The sequence below is a fragment of the Spodoptera frugiperda genome, chromosome 30, assembly GCF_023101765.2.
Source record: "Spodoptera frugiperda isolate SF20-4 chromosome 30, AGI-APGP_CSIRO_Sfru_2.0, whole genome shotgun sequence".
Lineage (NCBI taxonomy): Eukaryota > Metazoa > Arthropoda > Insecta > Lepidoptera > Noctuidae > Spodoptera > Spodoptera frugiperda.
The window spans coordinates 11,849,445-11,870,929 of record NC_064241.1 but is presented as its reverse complement, the minus strand read 5'-3'; the positions used below and the strand labels follow the sequence as shown (position 1 = coordinate 11,870,929).

Below are 21,485 nucleotides of genomic sequence, written 5' to 3'. Positions count from 1 at the left end.
TGCGACATACCCGGCCCTTTCCCATCCCTATATTGTGCAGTCTATGAACTTGAGCAATGTAAAAAAAATGATCTATGCTCACCACAGATTATTAATGACAGCTTCTAAGTTTACGCGTCAATTTCAGGTTTGTTCAAAAGCACTAAATTTTAAAACTATTAATCAAGTTAGGTAAGTTTTTTTTAGCGGAATATATTAGTCAAACGACGATACTGAAAATGTATTTTCAGTTTTTTTTATGTATAAGTTATAATATTGCTGGTAATACAAATAAATTTTATTAATAGGATTTTTAATGTGGTATAATTTTATATATATTTAGTAAATAAAGCTTTGTTTCTGAAATCTATCTTGTTTTTGAACGTATTAGCATTTTTAGCTTCGCACTTCGCGAAATGAAGGAAATATTGTTTGATGTGTTTTTAAGATTATAGTACTATTGCAATGTCATTTTTAAACATAAATAAAACTCTTCGTGTTATTCTTGTGATGTAAATATTTTCTAAAAGCAGTGTACACTTTAGTTCTGGGATAACCTCTGATAGGTTTTTACAATATGAACCCGCAAGTTTGTACGAATTGCTGCAATGAAAAGCCTGTAAATGCGACTGATAACCGGCTGGTAACTGAAAGTTGTGGTCATGTGAAATGTATGGACTGTTTGCTGCATGAGAAGACTGGGTGCCAAGCTTGCCTTAGTGAGAAATCGAGTCTTAGAGTTGAAGAAGGTTTGAACGAAAGTTTAGACGAGGAATTTGCGGAGGATAGTCCGCTGCCGGAGACTGACAAGTGCTATGATGAACTGGATAAGGAGGTACAGAGTGAGGTTTACGACGAGTTCTACAAGAAAAAGAAACTGGAAACATCACACATTAAAGTGGAAACTGGTAAGATGCACAACAGTTTCTGAACATTAGCCATATTGGGTGGAATGTCAAAAAGCTGATTTGTTTGTAAACAATGTAATGATACTCTTTATTATTTTTTATGTTAATAATTTTTCGATATAGTTATTATCTATTGGGAATTGTAACTGAAAATATCTCTGAGATAGTATCAGAAGTTTACATTCAAATTATAACATATTTCAAGGAACTATCCAGATTATTAAGTGATCTTTTTTATTAATTTTACTATGAAACTGACTGTTAAAATGGAAGTCTTGTGGCTGGTATGACAATGATGGTGATGTTGATCAACTTTAAAAATAAACACTGATTGCTCATTTGTTTGGTTTCAGATGCAAACGGCAAAACATTTTTGTGTACTGTGTGCAAGAAGAAGTTCCATGCTCCTAGTCAAGTGGCTTACCATGCTTACTGCAATGGGCAGCGGAAACCATACCAATGTCCAGAGTGCAACAAGGTATTGTTAGAGTAGCTTGCTAACTAGCATATTATTAATTTATTATCAACCTGTGTTAAGGGTGCTTTAACAAAGTGCTCAAGCCATTAGTTAAGGGAATTAGTATGTAAGTTTTCCTATAAAAAAATGCATAAAATAAAATTAGTTTTGAGTGTGATGATTAAAGCTGAACTTTATTTATATATTTAAGAATAAATAAATCCTGCAGTTGTAAAAAAATACTATGTTACTTTAATACTCTAAATATACACAAGTTATAAGTGTTCAGAAAGTGGCACATTAGAATGTGGACAATTGGCAATGTTTTTGTAGTATGGGACTGCATGTTGGAAAATAGGGAGGTGTGTGGTTTGTAACATCCCACTCTTCCTGTAAAGTGTCATGCATTATATTAAAGGTAAATCCAGTTATGACATCTCTTTGTACAGTAGAGTCCGTTTATAATGACATCGAAAGGAATTGACAAACACGTCATAATAAGCGGACGTCATACAAAGCGTTATGTATAAATGAAAATCTTTTTATGTAAATATGTATGTATTAAGTATTTTAATACAGAAACATAGTATATTTGCATATGTTTATATATTGTAAGGCCATATTAAATCAAAATCAAAATTGCACGTAATCAGCAGATTATTATAATAACACATACAAGTGTATTTTTTATTGTAAGTAATCTGTAATTTTTGTCTGCTTTTGTTTCTTCATTTTATTGTAAAAACAGACTCTCACACTATTGTGTATAGAAGACATAGCTATAGTCAAATTATCATTTTCAATATTGCTGTGGACAATGTGGACTCACTGAGATTCAAAACAAAAACTAGGCACGTGCCGAACGTCGTCGGGAATTAACGAACATTATTGAAGGTAAAGAATCGTGCCGGTCATTATAACCGGACATAATTTATTAAAAATGGGTCATATAAAGCGGCATGTCACTGTAAGGGAAGTCATTATATCCGACTTTTTTATAAAGAATTTTATATGAAAACCAAACTTCGTCATGCAATTACGTTATAATAACCGGTTGGTCAATATAGGCGGAGTCATAATAAACGGATTCTTCTGTATTTGCTACATGGTAGAAATGATTGATTAGATATATAATTATGTACATTTCCCTCTAATTTTGTATAAAACATTAAGTCCATTTTACATACATGTATGAAGTGTAATAAATAAATAAAAAGTAAATGAATGATTCTAATGTATATTTCAGACATTTGCAACCATGTCACATTACAAGTACCATATGCGTGTACACCGCAATGAGCGCACATACTCGTGTGACGTTTGTGGCGAGGGATTCTTCCAGATGTCCAAGTTACAGAGACATAAGTTGAAGCATACCAGTGAGTATTACAATATTTTTACTCTAATTATTTCAATAAAAACATATAATACAACTCAAACACTATGTATACATTTAGCTTAGCTTTTTGAAACTCACAAACTTTTCAATATAGATAATTTGTACATTTATTTACAGAGGAAAAGAAGTTTGCGTGCAACGAATGCAACAAGGCGTTCAACAACCTCTCGTCTCTACGTAAGCACGGCCTCACGCACACGGACGAGCGCCCGTTCTCCTGCCCTACCTGCGGGACCCGGTTCCGAGACAGTTCCAATCTGAGGAAACATAATATGCGGAAACACGGTAAGCCAGTTAAGATCAAAGTTATGTATTTAAAAGAGCCTATAAAAATACTCTTAATAATCTAGAAATTGAAGATGAAGATTAAGAGCAACAATAATTAATTAGTCTCGATTTGATTCCGCATGGAACAACTCTCCTTGTGTGATCCACAATTTGTTCCAATTTATGCATGGTAGTATGTCGTAGAAAGGAAGTGCGCTTGCGGCGGTTGGGGCGGGTGCGTGCGCCCGGGGTGCAGCGGCGGGGACGGGGGCGGGGGCGCGGCGGGGCGCAGCGCCTCGCGCCGCACCTACCAGTGTCCGCGCTGTCCGCGGGCCTTCCACTCCGGGAAGGACATGAGACGACACGCCGCCGTGCATACAGGTACGATACTACATTAACATTCACACTGACAAATAGGCAAAGTAAAAAAAAATACTCTACATTTTTTTATAAGTTGCAAAAACACTTGGTATTTATTTCAAATCTAGAGGAGCGTTTTTGTAGTTTTGACGTTAACGTTTGTTTCAGATTCCAAACCCTTTCGCTGTAAAGTATGTAGCCGCCGCTTCAGAAGGAAAGACAACCTCGAGCGCCACATCCGCAACACACACCCGGAGTACGTGCCTGCAACCGCGGTGGATTGCGACGAGACCATCCTCAAGCAGATCCAAGCCAATGGACATAGCACTAAACTTGATGACTACCAAAAGGACGAGAAGTTCAAACTAAAGATCATGAACCCACTGCCACCTCTACCAGACGAACTGATGCAGAAACATATGCATGAGACCGACAAGAAGCAAGAGAACGCTGACGAAGATGAAAAGATAGATAAGTCGTACATTTTGGTCGCTAACAATGCGCGGCAGAGCGTGATCGTTGGGAATAAAACTGCTACTGTCGAAAAAACCGTGGCAAATTCCCCTGAGCATTGCGAGTACGTACATAAAATTAGAAAAGCTTCCATTATACCTCTACCGCCGATAGACGTGCGGAAGATGATAGAATTGGAGGAACAAACTAATTTGAATAACTTGGATCTGGGTACTCCACCGAAGGACAAGAAGACGTTGTATGAGAAGATTTTGTACGGAGACAGAGATAAGAAGGATAGTGAGGAGCCGAATGTTGATTCGGGGCCCGAAGTCCATTGGAGAAGGAAGCTGAAGCAATCCGTTTCTATAGGTAAGACCATCAATGCCACATCTAACTAGCTGAGGTACTATCGCCCGAATACTCAAACGCTACTCAATTTTAAGTTGTACTTAAATATCGTGCTATCTCTGTCATTTTATAAAGAATTGATAGTGACAATACTACATTTGAGAGTGTCTTAAAATTGAGTAGCGTTTGAGTATTCGGGCATTAGTCAAGTAACCACCATTTTTATTGTAAAATAATATGTTTTTCTTTCGCAGATATATAATGAAGGCTGAGTCGAAGCAGGGTTGGTGGGAAAGGCAGTTATTGTGGTAGTATACAACCAATTTTATATGTATTTAATGCATATTAAGATATATTTCAAGAACTTAAGTACATTTTATCCATAGTGTTCTGATTACTTTTGATGCTACTGAGTTACTTTCACATTTTTCAAGTAACCCTTAGTAAGTTTTAGCAATAAACAAACTGTTATTCACGTTTCAATAACTCTTATAATTGCCCTTAGCACTAAAATTCGCGTTAAAATATTTTTCAATATATTTTTTTATTTCGTGCTAGTGTATACTATTGTTTAATGATTCTGTTCTGATAGGAAGCAGTCAATGTTACTAATACTAGGTTTATAAGTGCGTCCAAGACGCGTTAGGTTAGGCTAGGTAACACTACAATACATACTATTTGCTACAGTTACTATATTATCCGTGTATATATGAAATCAGATTTTAACAAGTTATACAAAATGTTTTATATTGAAATTATGAATTGGTATTTTCCGGCAGAGGACCAAATAAATGTTGTTTTTTTATGTTTGATCTCGATAGTGGTTTTAATAATAATTTGTTTTTAATGGTAATGTTGGGACTGAATTAATGGGGCAAGAGACTGATTGTAATGTGGGTAGGAAGGATTAAGAAGGTTGCATATAAAACAACAATCTTTGAATAATACAATTTTAGTGGAAATGTAACTTGTGCAATGAAATTTTGTTCTAATAATATCATCAAATAAATGCTCACACTGTTATATTGGTCTGCCAAAACTATATTTATGTGATAAAAATCTGTTATTTTGAGTCTGGAACTTTGAACAAAATATAAATAAATGAAATATATAATATTAGTTATTAAAATGTCGACTGAAGATCATGATCTCCGATGTAAGTTGATCTCACGTATTTTAAGTTGATGTTTAACATTTATTGTGAGGTACCATGTCGCATAAACTCGTTCACTTCGTCCTACCGATTTAAAAAAAAAACAATAAACAATCATGGCGGCTTGGAATTTACCGCCAAAAAGTTTCAACAAAACAATCTGTCTACAATAAATAAATCAAAACGAAACTAAGGTTGTGATGTATGTTTTTTACACATACTTTACATTTGCAAAGATAAATAAGTAACATTAATTAACAGACAATTACATTATTGTTTTGGTAATACACAATTTTGTAAAGGTGCATTTTCTTATAATTCAGAATTTTTACACATTTTCTTGTGTTGGTGTTTTACGCAATTGTATAAATCAAGCCTGTGATCAAGTTTTCTATACTACGAAATCCCGTAGAACAGTTTCATTTATAATTAATTGTGTAAAAAATCGTGTAGCTAGATAAAAATATAGGCAATAAGTGGACGAGCCGCGTTACTAGTACCATAATGTAATAACGAGCCGTTTAGTCATCCATTAATATTAAACTGATCGTCACTGTAACATGGAATGCATATTTTATACTATTCGTATCTGTATTTTGCTATATTTTGTATGAATATTTGTAATTTACATGAATTTAGAGACAAATAAATGCATTGAAAAGATACGGTGTATGTTTTATTGTCATTTATCAGTTGTGATCGCTACCTGAATGTATTGCCAATTGAAACAATATTCTTGGGTTGCAGCCAATTTTTTCTAGTAACGCATTAGGGAAATTGACAGAGACGGATTTAGATACTACGCAACGATGATATATTATATTATGGCTTTCGTAATATGTACGTTTTAATATTGTGCGCTATCTTTTTTTTATAGATTTCCCAAAAATAAATACCTACGACATTGACATAAAACAAATATAATTCTCTATTATATTTATAAGAATATTTGTGTACCAAAATACATTTCCGCAATGCCTTCAATCTTCAAGAACACATTGCATTACTGTTACTCTTTCTCATTCTTTATTTTAGTGTAGAACCGTTATCAATCCTAAATCCATCTCTGCTAAGTAGTTCAACAGATAAATCACAGGGAAGGGTGTTATGTAAGCTCGGGCAAGCCCGGTGTATTCGTAGTTCACAGTCAATGTTACTACTGACGTCCGCATTCTGCACTATGGACATAGTCGCCGATATACGAGACTTGTACAAAGATAATAAGTGGAGGGAAATAGTGGCTCGGTACCATGACCATCCGGAGAGAAATAAAGTATTGTGGGTGTACCCAAGTGAAGAAAACTTCAGTTTTGTCAAAAATTGCTTGGCGGAGTTACGTTGTGACAGGATCGTGAGCATCGGCTGTGGCAGCGGACTTCTAGAGTGGATGATCATTCAAGCTACTGGTAACACTTACAATTTATTTTTACTTGTCCAATTTTTCTACTGTGAAATTCACACAAAAAATAAAAACTGGAGTAATCACGTTATTTTTTGTAGCATTGCATTTCGTAGGCTGGCTATTAGGTGCAAGTGTAACTTTTTAAAATAATAATCAAATATTATTGAGCTGTATTGAATAGTGCACAACAAATTATGTACATAATTGCATTCCTTGCATTGCAGGCGTGCCAGTATCGGGCATAGAAGTAGACGGGGCGTGGTGGAGCTGCAAGTACGCCCCGCCGAACTTCATACCCCTACATATCACGTCCGCAGAAATGGACAAGGAGACAATCTCTATAATTCAGAGAAATAAAAACGCTGCTCTACTCTTTTGTTACTTCAACAATCGAAAAGCTTTTGATAACTACCTCAAGTATTACGACGGCAATGTGCTGATCATCATCGGGCCCCACGAGAAACCGGTCCATACAGACCCCAAGCCATTCAATGACGTCACTGACACTTGGACCCTCTACAAGTCCCAAGAAATAAGAAACAGCGGGGACTTCATTGTAGTATATGAAAAAACAAAAAGTATAACACATTCCATTTAATAAATAAATATTTACAATGATTAAGATTAACAGTCTTTTAAAAATATTATCTCGGTCTTAGAAAATATGAGAATGGGCTAGTTTCCACTTAGTCAAATGCAATACTTTTATCGAAATGTCAAAAACTAGATTTTCTATGAGTTTTATAGATCGTGAGTTATGATGTCATTATATAATTTTTTTGTGCCAAATAGTAAACTTAATTCCAGAAAATCATCTAGAAAAAAATCTGTAACCATTGAATGGAAGTGAAATTCTTTTTTAATATTTTATTGTACAGAACAGTCGAAATGATTTATTTTTGACCGAGGAAACTACCCATTTGGTGACACCCGAGCCGCTAAACGCATTGTACAACAACAAGATGCTTGTTAGGCAACATTCTCTTTATTTAATGATACATGATTATTTTTACATTTTACATACCGGCCTAAAAATAGTTATTTACAACAATTGCCTAGTTGGTCGAGTGCTCGCAAATGCGATCAATAAGGCAGATCTATGCAGATAATATATAATAGGGTCGACTATTTTAATCCTAGCTTAACGGCGATTTACTGGCGCCATGTTATTTTTATATTATACCTACCGATTTTAGGTACAAACATATTTTCTCCTTTTTACATTCCCAGTCGAAATATTCTAGTAAATTACATTGATTAGTCTAAAATATACACGTATGTATAGCTACACATTAAAATACATTACACATAACTATGTACAATAGTACAGAAATGTTGCCTAACAAGTAACGGGAGGTATTAACTACATCACAGAGGGAACATTCATAAGAGCAAATGGAAATCTCATTAATTCTTCATGAGTTCAATATTTTTAACATTTATTTTGTTAGTGGTCAGTCGCACCGTGGTATTCATGATGGGATCCATTACACTTTGAGTACAACCTTGGTTCTCACTTGCAGTGCTTACATTCCCTTCACTAGCAGAGTCCAGCAAATCCTTTTGGTTAATACTGGGCACTTCACTGACCATCCTGTTTAGATCGTCTGGTTGGAAGCCAGGCTCGTTGTCCAGGAGGAAGTGGAAGTCATTGTGCGGATACAACCCTTCCAAATTGTAGTATATGTCTAGCCGTGGCAGGAGCTTGTTGTCGTCAGAGTTGTCATCGATTTCTATCACATCATTCTGATCGTCTGATATCGGCTGCAGACTGACGCCAGTTAGATCCATGAGCCCGGATGTATACTTCTCTCCCGCGCACAAGTTGTCCAGGAAGAAATTGTCCATCGAAGATATAGCAGGGGGGTTTGGTGTCTCGTTATTGATCGGCAAGTTATAGAACGAATCTGATTTTACTTCGTTTTTAATTTCGCTAATATTCTTATGTATTTCTTCAAGCGGCGGTGATGCCTTATATTCGCGGGTTATAGCAGAATTGTTCAAAAGATTAGCATTACACATTCTTTCCAAACTTGGCGACTGCGTGTTTTGTTTTATTGTGCTCTCTAATTTGATGTAGCTGGGGTCATTGGTTTGGATCTTTTGCGGCGGTGGAAGCATCGTCATGGCATTCACATTAATTTGCTGGTTGAACGAGAATATTTGGGGGTTATTGCTGATTTCGGTATCGACTGGCGTGTTCACTGCGTCCGCTATCATCGGCTCCTGAGGATACACCATTATGTCCCTCGGAGACTGACTTAGTGACGGCTGAGGCTGCAGCTGCATGAACTGCGTCGTGATCAGGTTGTTGAAGGTGACGGGGCTAGCCAGCCCAAACCTCTCATTGTCCTCCAGCCTCCTGAATGCCATCTTTTGCTGTGAATGGAACATGTTTTCTTGATCTGGACCCTTCAGGATTAGATTGCTCTTCACTGATATTTTGGGTTTCTTTCTCGGTACTCCCTCTGGATCCATGGATATGTTGACAGGGGAGTTGCTGGACGAAGGTACTGGCAAGATCTGCGTCGGCTTTATGATTCCTGTTACTTTAGCTCCAGGCAGGGATATCTTGTCGCTAGGCTTCAATGTTATATTGTTGCGCAGCGATATTAGGGGAGCGGGAGGTAATCTAATCGGGAAGTTGGCCATGATGTTGTTGTTAATGCTGTTCGGTATGGAACAGTGACTGGACGTATGAGGGCTGTTATTATTTTGCAGAAGGTTTTGCTCCATTGACCCAGATGTATTCAGGAAGCCGTGTAGATTGGACGGGTTGCCATCGTAAGTAAGCAACGGGTGTTGCGCTTGGTACTGATGCCTTTCCATCATCGTATCGTTGGAGCTTTCGGAAAGGAGGCAGTCGGAGTTGTTGTCCTCCTTGCTGAGGTCGGTGACCATTAGCTGCGCGTTGAAGTTAGGCTGCTGAGTGTTGTTGCTTGTCGTGTTACAGAAATTCTTCACGTAGTTCTGCGGCAAGTTCTCTGCGTAGTTGTCACAGTCGTATACTTCTATTGGTATCTCATTGACAGGTTTGGGGGATACTTCTACTGGCTCGGGGTTAATAGTGGGATTTTCGCTTGGTTTCTCTGCTTCACTAGGTGGTATTGTCCACGTTGGTTTGACTTTGTTCATTTCAATAAGCACTTGAATTCCTTCTTTGTCGGAATGTGTGGTGAGATGTTGGAAGTACTTATCTTTCTTGATGCACTTGAAGGGGCAGTACGGGCAGCGGTACACGTCAGCATCGGTGACGCTAGGATGCTTGGAGATCATGTGGGAGGTGAACATGGTCGACTGTATGGCAGTATACGGGCAATGCTTACATTTGTAGACACTGTCCTTTGAATGCTGTTTCTTATGTCGGCGCAGACCGTTGTGGTCAGCCGATCTGTAGTTGCATTGGTCACACTGATACGGTTTATCTCCTGGAAAGAAGCATAATGAAATTATATTTTGGCCTGCTTTAGGCAGTTGTCCCACCAACGGCGAGTGAACGACTAACTATCGGCTATTTTCTCGCTCAAGAAATGTACAATAGATATACTTTCCGTGTAAACAAAAGAGATGCATATACAAATAGTTGATCGCTGACTGTTCACACTGCCGGCGAGTGCTCGCTTCACTAGTTTGTCGCTAAGCGACAAGAGCTATGACAGATAACACTCGCTCGGCGACACTCGCCAAGCGATTAAAACTCACGCCGAGCGAGCAACCAGTGGTCATTTTTCTACAGTAATCGTACTGATGCGAGTAATCGCCCGCCACACTCGCACACTCGCTTGTAGCCGAGCTACACAAATATCAGAACTACACACTCGCTCGCCACGTCTCGCTTAACTCGTTTCTAGTTCTAGCTCTACTCGTTACTCGTTCATCGTTGCCGGTGGGACAACTGCCTTATGAAGAAAAGTTTTTAACTTTCAGCACATTCCTCTGGAGAATATCACGAGAACGCTGGGGCGTAGCTAGCGCCGTATCTGCCGTATCAATTATACGGGGCCCCCGGTCCTCAGGGGCCCCACACATAAGCTCCCTGTTAAGGTAAGATTTGAGGCTTGAGAGACAGGACGGAAAAAGTAACAAGGTACATGATTTTCTCCCACCAAAAAAAAAAGAAGAGTTATACGGGGCCCCGTCAAAACACGCTACGTCACTGCGAGAACGAGAACTAACTATGCATGTTTTAAAAGACGAAGTTTAAATACAGAAATAAACAAAATTAAGTTTTAAATCATCAGTAGAAGAGTTAGATAATAGATATTTTTGGTAATTGCCGAGAACATTGCAGATACATACCAGTGTGTGACCTTAAATGCTGTTTGAGTTGCTCCTTCCTGGCCGTGGAGTAATCACACATCTCACACTTGTAAGGCTTGATCTTATCATGGACCTCAGCAACATGAGACTTCAGTCTGCGCTCATTGGAGAACTGGCGCTGGCAGATGGAGCAGCATAACGGAGTCTTACACTCCTTGTGTATGAGCTTATGTTTGGAAAGTTGGTTGGAGTTTTTGAAACCTTTCGAACATATTGGACCTGTAACAATTAGTTGACATTATTATAAAGAAATGGTGGTTGGTGTTTGGTAACTAATAATAAGGCTCTGTGTTTAATCAATACGATTGGGAAAAAATAATACAAAGTGAATTATGTTTTGTTATAGAGTTAAATATAGATTGATCTTAAAGCCCATATTTTAAACTGGAGACTGTAAAACAATAAAATCTTCATAAACAAAGTAATAACATAAAGTACTCACATATGAAGTCTTTCAGCTTTTTGTGACAATTCATGTGCACATTATAAAGCCTGTATCTATTATATGTCTTGAAGCCACACACATCGCAGGTTGGCAGTTCCATATCCACTTCATGGATCTTCCACAAGTGGGTGTGCAGCACATCTACCGCAGGAAACGCCTTGTTACACTCTGGACACACTAATTTACCATTTTGATGACACTGTCTATGATATGCAAGAGTCTGATCCTCCTTCAAACAAGTTCTACAACCATTCACTAAGCACATTGTTCCACCCTTCTTTGGCACCTCTATGCTACTCGGTTTGACTTCCTCTGTAACTTGGTCAGCTTTAAGGAGTAATGGAATGTGTGATAAATCTTTAGTCTGTGTTGGTGACAGTGTTGCCTCCATGGAACTTGAGCCCGGTGGTATTGAAGCTATCAAGTCGGGAGGTGCTGTGGTCACCGGTATCACATTACAGGACTGGCTCACCGTTCCTGCATCAGATACACTCACAAACTGTGGAGTCTCATTCGTATACACTATATTTATACTAGCCTCCTGTATAATTTCTTTAGGATCAACCTTTTCAAAGTTCGGAGTACTCATTTTATGTAATTCATCAACTGATATATATGCCACCCCTTTTGGCAAGTTGTTATTGATATTAACAGCATCGGGAACTATTTCTATGACTTGAGGTATCTTTATATCGGCTATATTCTGTGGAGGGGTGACAACTTGTCCTGTATCCGAGACTTCTCCATTTGTGCTTTCTGTTTTTAACTTGGCATTTTTGAGAGCTATTTGTACTAGGCTTTTGACCATTTTCTTTACGTCTCTGAAACCCATTTTGTGATGATTACGTAGATGTGTCCTGAGAGTCTCCTCAGCGTCAAAGATACTTGTGCAGCCAGGACAAGGGATTTGAATGTTATCTGCAAGACCATTGCTCTTGGCTAATTCAGGATGAACAGTGAATAGGTGGAACTTAATATCATCCTCTGCAAGAGCCATGTAAGGACAGGCTTCACACTTGAAGAATGGAGTCGATCCCACTGACTTTTCTTCATAAGACATGACCTTCTCCTTGGGCATAGGTTTCACTTCGTTTAACCTTTGATTTGGCATGGTATTTACACTCATTAGGAAGCATCTACCCGACATGATTGACGACACAAAGACCACTGCAACTGCCTATATTTTAATTTTGAAGATACAAATAAAAGCAAAACAATGCTTTTCAAAACAGCTGTACCCATGCGATGTGATGATCACCATTGTGATGGTTTTGAACTCTCAGCTGTTTGAATAAACAAAACGAGAGGTTAAAATGTTTAACTTTGAACAGATGAGACTCAATTATTAACAATTTTATTAATTATTTTACATGGTCTCTTTGGAGTTTTTTTTACTTGCTCAATCATTGACACTATTGACAGAATACTTTGACGGCTTGAAAGAAACATCAATATTACATCATGTTTTATCTGTGAAATCAGATGGTTAGGTGAGAATTTACGCATAATCAGATTTAAAAAATATAATATGTTCTTACGTTTTATTTAATGAAAATCATATGAAAATATAAAAAATGTGTATAAATCGTTCAGCTATTCAATATCATAGCTATTTTAGCAAAGGTATTAAAGTATAACTGTCAATCATAAATTTCTTTTTTTTTTTATTTCAGCAGCATTTATTGTAAATTGCACATATTTATTTATTACTTATTATTTAAGTTCTTATTTTATGTAGATTAATTTATAGTCACCATGTATTTAAATAAAAGTCGTTTACTAAAAGTCTATGATACATTCTGACGTTTTTATTTTTTTAAACTTGTCGATGGCCGGCAAATTGACTGACGTATCCCTTTGATGACAGTGTTTAGCATCGTGTCGTGTAATTCTAATTTAAAGTAAAGAAAAATACTGCAAAATGAGTGTGAGTACATACTTATTGGAAAATATCTTATAATGTGCAGTTACATTTTGATTCGTATTGAGAATATTCATTGTTTTTTCAGCTGGAAATTGAATCGATGGTGCGCTACACGTCTCCGATCAACCCGGCAGTTTTCCCGCATCTCACACTTCTCCTCCTTGGTATCGGGATTTTCTTCACTGCGTGGTTCTTTGTATACGAAGTTACAAGCACTAAAGTATCGAGGGATCTGTTCAAAGAATTGTTATTGTCGCTGGTCGCCTCCCTATTCTCCGGCTTCGGGATTCTCTTCTTACTACTATGGGTCGGAATATACGTGTAATATTGTAAAGAAAGTTAGTTTGTAAGCTATGTACAGCATTCCGAGAGTGTTTCACGAAATTGGTTCTGTTCAACCTAATACTTGTTTGTATTCATAAATTTTATATTTAAGAAAACAAGTGTTTTACTTATCTACGAAGAGTTTATTGTATTTTTATTGCTACTTAACAATTCTTAGCTTAATTACCAATGCAACACAAACACATTCCTACAATCTTAACAGATGTAAAATCACTACAGAGTATAAAACAATCACTTTCCGTCATCTATGTGACTACACTTAGATCTTAAAAATTATGCAACACATTTTGCTGGGGTTTGTAATAGACAGAATTAAAGGAAGGAGTATAGTTTACAATAACTGCTAATCTCACATGTGTAAAGCTGTGGGCAAAATATAGTTGTAATATAGATTAAGACTGAATAAACGAGTGCAGTAACATTGCAACTTGTTTTCCATCAAAAGAGATTCTTATTTGAAAGCAGATGGAAAATTGTTATTGCTGCTTCTATCTGCTGGATTGCTGGCTTTTCAGTACTGACAGTAAAATCTGCAAAACAAAGAAAATGTAAAATTAGATATTGGAGAATATCTTGAAACAAAGCTGGTCACGCAGCCACATCAAAAAAAAAAAAAATCTTTTGCGTTCCTGATAACAATTTTTTATCAAAATAAATATATAAACCAATAGGCAGCAATATAAAAAGTAGTCTATGTATTCTCCAGATAATAATAAATCCATGTTCCAAATTTCATCCCATCCGTAACCGTTTTGACGCGATTGAGTAACAAATATACATACAAACGTTTGGCCATCATCTCTCCTGGTACGGCAAGTGATGATGTGCCCGACGATGGGCAACCTATTCACTCGGGACCACAAATACGAAATTCGCCTTTTTTTATGGATTAGGTGGCAAACGAGTCACCTGATGGTAAGCGATCAGCGCCGCCCATGGACACCCGCAACACCAGAGGAGTCACAGGTGCGTTGCCGGCCTTTTAAAAGGCCTAAATATAGGGTCCAAAAATACCAAATTTGCCTAAATACATAATAACTACTTACTTATTTATGTTTGTAAGGCACATTCCATCATCTTTACTTTCGATACGATACTGTGTTCAAGTTTCAGTATATTCATTAGGTAGGTTAAAGAGTTGTTCGGCGAGGTTGTGCTGTTCCCTCTCTCGGCGGAATGCGTCATCAAGGAGCACTGTCTGGTGCATGCGATGGGACGCCAGCGCCTCGATGCGGTCGTACAATGTCGGGTGGGACAAGACAAACCGGCTGGATGGAGTAAAAGGGAAAACTGTATTAGGTACCTAGTACCTACATAATATTTGGAAAAAATGTAGTAGAGATCCGTGCGATTTTGTTTCTGCCTACCTACTCTCATGGGATAAAATCGTGAGTATTGTTAATGAAGAGTATAATATTTTTTTGTATGTAAATCCAATTAGCGCCGTTTGATTAATCTAGGGTTGGTATAGGAACCTTCAATCATTTACAACAATAAGGTATTGGTGCTTTTTACTGGTTGTTGATTACGTAACCGGATAATTCTCTTTTTATGTTTTTTTTTTATTGGTAATGGAATAGTCTTTGCCCATCTTATTTGATGGTAGGTAAGTGATGATTCGGCAACCTATTCACTCGAGACTTGAACACACACAAGTTGTACTCCTTAGGATGTTTCAAGGAAGATCTAATATAACTGTACTAAGTACTAAAGTACTAGTGTCTTATGAAATCACAATGTTACTTGAAGTCAAGTGCATCAAGTCGGTACAGCTGAGTAATCTCGACAGCGACTACAGTGGCTATGCGTTTGCTGTCCTTCATCAGTAACGCCACTTCGCCAAAATGGTGGCCGTCCTCCAAGTGGCACACCTGCGAACACACATTGTAGGTAGCACACAAATTCTAGGTGAAGTAAGTAGGTACCAATTATGTCTGTACATTATTTTAAGATTAAGTAGGTACAGACATAATTGGTACCTGCTTGGGCGTGATGGGGCGATGGCCCAGGGCGACAAATTCTGGGGGGCGCCGATGTCGCCGCCGATGGGTAAAAAAATAATACTTGATATTGCTTCCCTCAAGTGGGCGTCACAATATTTTCGCCCCAGGGATCAGTGGCCTTTACGCCGGCACTGTACAAACGCAACCGAAGCTGGACTAAAACACGATATGATGGGTTCCAAACTTAAAGAGTATCTACCTACAGTGCCGGCGTAAGGGCCACTGACACCCCGGGCGAAAATATTGTGGCGCCCACATGAGGGAAGCAATATCAAGTGTTAGTAGTAGTTTTTAATTTTTTTGGCGCCCCCCAGAATTTTCCGCCCTGGGCTATCGCCTCACCGCGCCCCCCCTCCCCTAACGCCGGCACTGTCTATCTACCTATTTAAAAATACGTAGTGATTCTAGTCAACTCTCAAGAGTCGAACCCAGCGTAATTGAACAGGTCTGAAGAAAAATGATCACCTCAACTCCCTTCAAGGAGTACACAGCAACAGTCCCAGTGGCTATGAAGTACATGCAGTCGCCGATGTCTCCGGCGCGGACCACCAGGTCATTGGACAGGTAGACCTCGGGGCGCAGGCAGCCCAGCACTGTGCCCACCACGCTCGCAGGCACGTCCTCGAACAACTTCACCTTGTGGACCAACGTGCGACACGTGTGCAGCTTGATTTCATCACGTAATTCCTCTGATGTAGGAAAAATCCATTAGAAAACTTAAATTACGTCCCTAAATTAATGACTTAAATTGATTGTACCACTGAATATGGAAAAAAAATGGTGGGTACTCAATTGTATGCGGTGTATCTACGCAAATTATAGACTTATAAAAACTTGCGATTTGAACTCAATAGGTACCCCTGTAGTGCAGTTAAGTCAAGTCAGGTCAGTCGGACAAATGCGCAGGCATATTTTATCTGTATCGTTAAGCAATCCACAAACAAGGTAATTAATTTCAATTTTACCCGAAAGACAGTCCAGTTCAGACTCTTCTTTAAAGTACCGCTCCTGATATCTGTACTTGTAGAATGCCCGCACACGTTTCTTCAAGGAAAGCGGGAACTGTCTGTATTTCATGTACTCCTGGTGAATGAAACACTCCGTTCAGGAATTTAAACATTCAATTCAGTTATCTATAGTTTGAATTGATCGACAGACATAAGTACCTATTCAAGTATTTATTGCGTCCATAATGTACACAGGTGTTTGAAAACTCATAAGTAGCTAAGAACTATTTACCAATAAAAGTGTCATAAGCAACTTACCTCTACTTGATTCATAAGTCCCTGGTACCGCATTGTAGACCCAAAGATTGTGAGATAACTTTTTATCAGGTAAACTGGTAAACAAATTACAAGTTTTTAAGAATACATAGAAAATATTTATAAGAAAATAAGCTACCTACATAATTAGTATTGCTTGTCGAGTAAATCAGTTTAGTTTATGAGGCAAGCAGGCACTGAAGCCCGACCTACCTAGCGTAAATACCATAAACATGGCGGCGTAGACAATGATCACGGAATGAATCAAGATTTCATCTGGCTCTGTTGAGCGGAACATAGTAAAGCCGGTACCTGAAAACAATGATACCTACTGTTATCATCAAATCTGTTATTATTAAAGTTTCAAGAATCACATAGCTATGCGCATTTTCGAAAACTAAATGTAAATGAGTAGCCCATGATCAATGGTCCCTGATAAAGAGCAAGCATGAACAGATGACGAAATAGTCTGCGTAGGTACTCCAATAGGAGAAAAAGTCTAGTGTAGGGACCTACTGTAATAATAATATATATTATAAGCATTAAAATATGTACCAAAGAATGCGGAAAGAGCAATTATAATAGCTTTATTGTATCGAGTGGACAGGTCATGTCCCATTAAGTCTTTCGTGCCGGGGATGCGCATGTAGAAGTTGTAATGTGTCGGCATCTCTCCGGACCCTGTAACGAGAAAACGGTACAACGAATACTTACTTACATTCTGAAACATCACAATAAGTATCGTACTACATCCTAACTGTTTTTTTGTTGTGGGGTGAAAATTATACAATAACTTCTCACACCTTGGGTGAGGCGAGAGGGAGTGTCAGACTCTTACTGACGAAAAACCACCCTGTTACTACTCCTGTTTTTCGAGCCGGAGCCGCGGAAAACTCGCTAGCTAGTCCGCAGCTCCGATTCTTCTTCTTTTGCCGACTCAATGTAACTTGATCAAAAACATGTATTTTTGAATTTAATATAAGGTCTAATCTGCTCACTGGTATTATTATATATTAAAGGGCTGCAGTATATTCACTGTACAAAGGTAGCATAATCATTAGTGATTTAATTGTAATACTGACAGTAGTAGACGACGATAGCCGGGCAATACATGAGGCAGCTGCACCAGTGCGAAGACAACACAAACATCATACTCAGGCGAACCAGACCGTGCACGATATACGACTCCGTGAACAGCTGAAGACAAAAACATGTTACAACTTTAGGTTACACTTGTGACTAACATGAATGTACTACGCTGGACGCAAGAGCATTATCTATGGCGTAAAGTCAATAAAGAATAAAAATCTGAGTTAATATAGTTAAAATTAAAGCTTGAAAATATTGATTTACAGAGTATCAGTCCGATTTAAGTAATCATTTTTGAATTCGTCTATCCTTCACGCCGTAAAACAGCGGTAAAGTGCTAGGTACTTACTAAATTAATATGACTTACCCTCAAAAAGACCTTTATATCAATAATAACGTTGTAGATCTTAGCAGATCTAAGTAGCGCCATCATATGAGCTACCAGCAGCCACCGGTTACCAGTATTCAGGTAAGTGAGGACGTAGACTCCTGGCAGGCTGGACGCCAGGTCCACAATGAACCATCGACGAAGGTAGTGACTGAGACAAATTAATTTACTTTTAAACAAGGGGACAAGACATTAGGGTAGCATAAAATAGTGAAAGCCATAGCAGAAAATATGTGATAACAGAAAAAAAAATCAGGTCTATAGGTAAGTATAGACTTCGGCACGTAACTTGGCAATTTTTATTTTAAATAATAAGAAAGTTCCGCCAATCCCACAGGGATTGATCCTCACAAGCATCGTGCGCAGACGCGGCGACGTTGCGCTGAATATTGAACGTCCGCGTTCGCGTATTTTTAGTTAATAAAGTAATTTTCTTGAAAAAAATGATAACAAAATCTTACCAAGTTATCTGCCAGCCTTATTACCTAGTCTGATTAGCTGGGATAGGTACAAGAAAAAACTTACCAAAAGATAGATTTCCTGCTCATAAAGACATGGAAATGACTTTTGTATAAGTATCCCGTGTTGAACTTGATGAAGATATCGACGAGGCAGACGAGCTGTAGGCCTACCATTACAAGGTCCAACCAGTGTATCTCCGGATTGTCGATATACTGCAGGATGAAAAACAGCCGGAAGCTCGACAAGACCATGTGTGCTAGATTTATAATTATCATCACGGACATCCAAACTAGGCTGAAATAAAAGATACATTTTTCAAACACCAGTTACTATTATTATCGTCAGCGTTATCAGTTAGGCAGCTATCAGTGAACAAGTGCTGAACAAGTGAGCAAGGGGCACATCTTAAGAGCGGATTTGTCACAATCCTCATGTTTGGAAGGCGGATTGGGAATCAAACTCAGTAGGGCTAGTCCGGTTCTCGAATGCGAAGTATCGTTTAATTTACTAATTTTTACTAATGAAATTATTTTAAATAACGTTTTATTGAAATGTCACCCCACATCGTCCGACATCGCTTGATGTGTCTGGGGACACATGTCGCTCGACCAATGTTCCTAGTGGAGATGAGGCTTAATCCAACCATATTTAACTGATCATTTGACATGTTATGTGTACTGTACAGTAAAATTTAACACCTGAACAAGCTAAGAGGGTGTATAACATTCCCTCCCTCCTCCAGTAGTTGTCTCTGTCGTTCGGCGACCACGGCCGAATAGCTTCGGAAATATTCGTACGTCTCCGGATGGTGTTTGGTGATCTGCCCCAGCTTGCGCAGGCTACGGCACATGCGACCGAGTAGCGTAGTCTTTTTGGGCAGCATACTGTCAGAACCTTGAAGAATATTGTCGTTATGTGCTATTTGCATAACGTAGGTACTACGAGAAAAATATCTTCTTTTTTAATTTTACTAGACTGCTTGGTAGAACTTTTTTTAAAGGGGGAGGAAATCATCCATTGACTTTTCTCGCCTCGGGCGAGGCGAGAGGGAGTTTCAGATTCTTACTGACTAAAAACCAACGCGTTTCTACTTCTGCTTTTCGAGTCGGAGGCCCGGCAACCCACTAGGCAGTCGCTTGGTACGGGAAAATACGTTTTATGTAAAAATGGCAATCATCAAATATGTAACTCGTCCTGCCCCAATAATGTCGGACTCTTGCGGACTAAAACTCAGGCCTTTCCAAATCTTACCATAGGTATACTGCTATACATAAACCCTTACGCCTGACACCACGGTATGACGGTATATGCTAGTATGCTCGAGCAGTACGCGACCCAGGGTAGCAATAAAAAGGAAGTATCGTATAAGTACTTGGAAGTGTGGGAGAGCCATGCTTCAGCAAGCACAAATGGGCAGCACCGACATGAAGCATCATTAAAATCCGCAGCTGGAATGGGCACACAACGCAAGCGTTGTTTCGTTGTGTGAGTGAGATTACCAGATTCTGCCGGAGGTCCAATTCCCCCCTTTCCAATTTCGATTCCCCAACAACCCTTATATTCCTAACCCCCAAAAGGCCGGCAACGCACTTATAACGCCACTGGTGTTTCAAGTGTCCATGGGCGGTGGCGATTGCTTACCATCAGGTGATACGTACTCGTTTACCGACTTATACTATTCTGTGGCTTATACCCTTATACCATTAAAATAAGTAATATATAAGTACTACATTTACTACCTACCGAGATTTAAATCGCAATTGTGTTTCTTGTGCGGCATTTTGTATTTATTCTTCTTCGGAAGTAATCTTGATATACTGTTATTTCAGATTTGTTTATGTAAATACTTATGCAAGTAAACTTAAGTTTTTAATGAATTTGACTTGTAAGATATATTATTAATCTAATAAGTAAGTACGATAAGCAAAAAATAAGGGCAACGTTTGTATCATTTTATTCATCTTGCTCATTTCCCCGCATCTTTATTATACTCTTGGCCTTATATTTATTTAACTCTTTGATGTTCCTATCAAGTTGGGTGCGTTTCACGTTCACTGACAGTTTCTTTTTTTTATTTGTCGTTGTAGCGTTCGATCTATTGTTTCACCGTATGAAACCTCTGTAGTCGTTCTATAATTATCTTGTCTTGTCGTCGGCAGTATTTTCGAACCGATACTACCTTCAAACCTTCAAGAAAAGAGCATACTCCTTTTGAAAAGGCCAGTGCCGGCGATAAGTGCATGTGCCGTGATGAGGCGATGGCCCAGGGCGACAAATTCTGGGGGGTGCCGATACCGCCGCCGATGGGATCCGCAAAAAACTAACACTTGATATTGCTTCCCTCAAGTGGGTGCCACAATATTTTCGCCCGGGGTATCAGTGGCCCTTACGCCGACACTGGAAAAGGCCGACAACGCACCTGTGACTCCTCTGGTGTTGCGAGTGTCCATGGGCGGCGCTGATCGCTTCATTGATCAGTTTTTCTGAACTAAAACATTATAGGCTCACCCCCTACTAC

At 38.6% G+C, this 21,485-nt stretch overlaps 5 protein-coding genes across 5 annotated transcripts; 3 read left to right on the top strand and 2 right to left on the bottom strand.

Moving 5' to 3' along the window:
* The first annotated feature begins 338 nt into the window (after positions 1–338).
* On the top strand, positions 339–5,992 carry LOC118269605 (zinc finger protein 660). Its single transcript, XM_035584789.2, has 7 exons — positions 339–887; positions 1,241–1,365; positions 2,591–2,723; positions 2,861–3,028; positions 3,215–3,391; positions 3,539–4,195; positions 4,429–5,992. Exons 1-7 carry the CDS (start codon positions 557–559, stop codon positions 4,434–4,436), a joined length of 1,599 nt encoding a protein of 532 aa, XP_035440682.2. The 5' UTR covers positions 339–556; the 3' UTR covers positions 4,437–5,992.
* A 277-nt stretch (positions 5,993–6,269) lies between these two features.
* LOC118269606 (uncharacterized) lies at positions 6,270–7,353 on the top strand. The gene is made up of 2 exons (XM_035584790.2): positions 6,270–6,733; positions 6,954–7,353. The coding sequence occupies exons 1-2, from the start codon at positions 6,478–6,480 to the stop codon at positions 7,325–7,327; spliced, it is 630 nt and encodes a 209-aa protein (XP_035440683.1). The 5' UTR covers positions 6,270–6,477; the 3' UTR covers positions 7,328–7,353.
* On the bottom strand, positions 7,309–12,958 carry LOC118269604 (uncharacterized). Its single transcript, XM_035584788.2, has 3 exons — positions 11,492–12,958; positions 11,029–11,268; positions 7,309–10,157 (listed from the first exon to the last, which is right to left on the bottom strand). The coding sequence occupies exons 1-3, from the start codon at positions 12,639–12,641 to the stop codon at positions 8,137–8,139; spliced, it is 3,411 nt and encodes a 1,136-aa protein (XP_035440681.2). The 5' UTR covers positions 12,642–12,958; the 3' UTR covers positions 7,309–8,136.
* Positions 12,959–13,276: 318 nt separating this feature from the next.
* On the top strand, positions 13,277–13,861 carry LOC118270013 (transmembrane protein 258). Its single transcript, XM_035585428.2, has 2 exons — positions 13,277–13,421; positions 13,504–13,861. The coding sequence occupies exons 1-2, from the start codon at positions 13,416–13,418 to the stop codon at positions 13,741–13,743; spliced, it is 246 nt and encodes an 81-aa protein (XP_035441321.1). The 5' UTR covers positions 13,277–13,415; the 3' UTR covers positions 13,744–13,861.
* A 296-nt stretch (positions 13,862–14,157) lies between these two features.
* LOC118270011 (potassium/sodium hyperpolarization-activated cyclic nucleotide-gated channel 3-like) lies at positions 14,158–21,386 on the bottom strand. The gene is made up of 13 exons (XM_035585427.2): positions 20,711–21,386; positions 19,666–19,861; positions 19,031–19,261; positions 18,485–18,656; positions 18,111–18,225; positions 17,584–17,709; positions 17,242–17,340; positions 17,032–17,105; positions 16,732–16,849; positions 16,232–16,455; positions 15,507–15,634; positions 14,810–15,031; positions 14,158–14,293 (listed from the first exon to the last, which is right to left on the bottom strand). The coding sequence occupies exons 1-12, from the start codon at positions 20,745–20,747 to the stop codon at positions 14,866–14,868; spliced, it is 1,686 nt and encodes a 561-aa protein (XP_035441320.2). The 5' UTR covers positions 20,748–21,386; the 3' UTR covers positions 14,158–14,293; positions 14,810–14,865.
* Positions 21,387–21,485: the final 99 nt, after the last annotated feature.

What these genes read in the sequence shown, in the direction of transcription:
- LOC118269604 (XM_035584788.2), bottom strand. Translation starts at nt 12,641, where the DNA reads ATGTCGGGTAGATGCTTCCTAATGAGTGTAAATACCATGCCAAATCAA. An exon ending in AAAGCTGAAAGACTTCATAT is followed by an intron (nt 11,269 to 11,491) that starts GTGAGTACTTTA and finishes TAATTGTTACAG; the next exon opens with GTCCAATATGTTCGAAAGGT. An exon ending in GCATTTAAGGTCACACACTG is followed by an intron (nt 10,158 to 11,028) that starts GTATGTATCTGC and finishes GCTTCTTTCCAG; the next exon opens with GAGATAAACCGTATCAGTGT.
- LOC118270011 (XM_035585427.2), bottom strand. Translation starts at nt 20,747, where the DNA reads ATGCCGCACAAGAAACACAATTGCGATTTAAATCTCG. An exon ending in GTTTATGGTATTTACGCTAG is followed by an intron (nt 17,106 to 17,241) that starts GTAGGTCGGGCT and finishes TTTGTTTACCAG; the next exon opens with TTTACCTGATAAAAAGTTAT. An exon ending in GACTTATGAATCAAGTAGAG is followed by an intron (nt 16,850 to 17,031) that starts GTAAGTTGCTTA and finishes TTCATTCACCAG; the next exon opens with GAGTACATGAAATACAGACA.
- LOC118269605 (XM_035584789.2), top strand. Translation starts at nt 557, where the DNA reads ATGAACCCGCAAGTTTGTACGAATTGCTGCAATGAAAAGCCTGTAAAT. An exon ending in ACATAAGTTGAAGCATACCA is followed by an intron (nt 2,724 to 2,860) that starts GTGAGTATTACA and finishes ATTTATTTACAG; the next exon opens with AGGAAAAGAAGTTTGCGTGC. An exon ending in ACACGCCGCCGTGCATACAG is followed by an intron (nt 3,392 to 3,538) that starts GTACGATACTAC and finishes CGTTTGTTTCAG; the next exon opens with ATTCCAAACCCTTTCGCTGT.
- LOC118269606 (XM_035584790.2), top strand. Translation starts at nt 6,478, where the DNA reads ATGTTACTACTGACGTCCGCATTCTGCACTATGGACATAGTCGCCGAT. An exon ending in GATGATCATTCAAGCTACTG is followed by an intron (nt 6,734 to 6,953) that starts GTAACACTTACA and finishes CTTGCATTGCAG; the next exon opens with GCGTGCCAGTATCGGGCATA.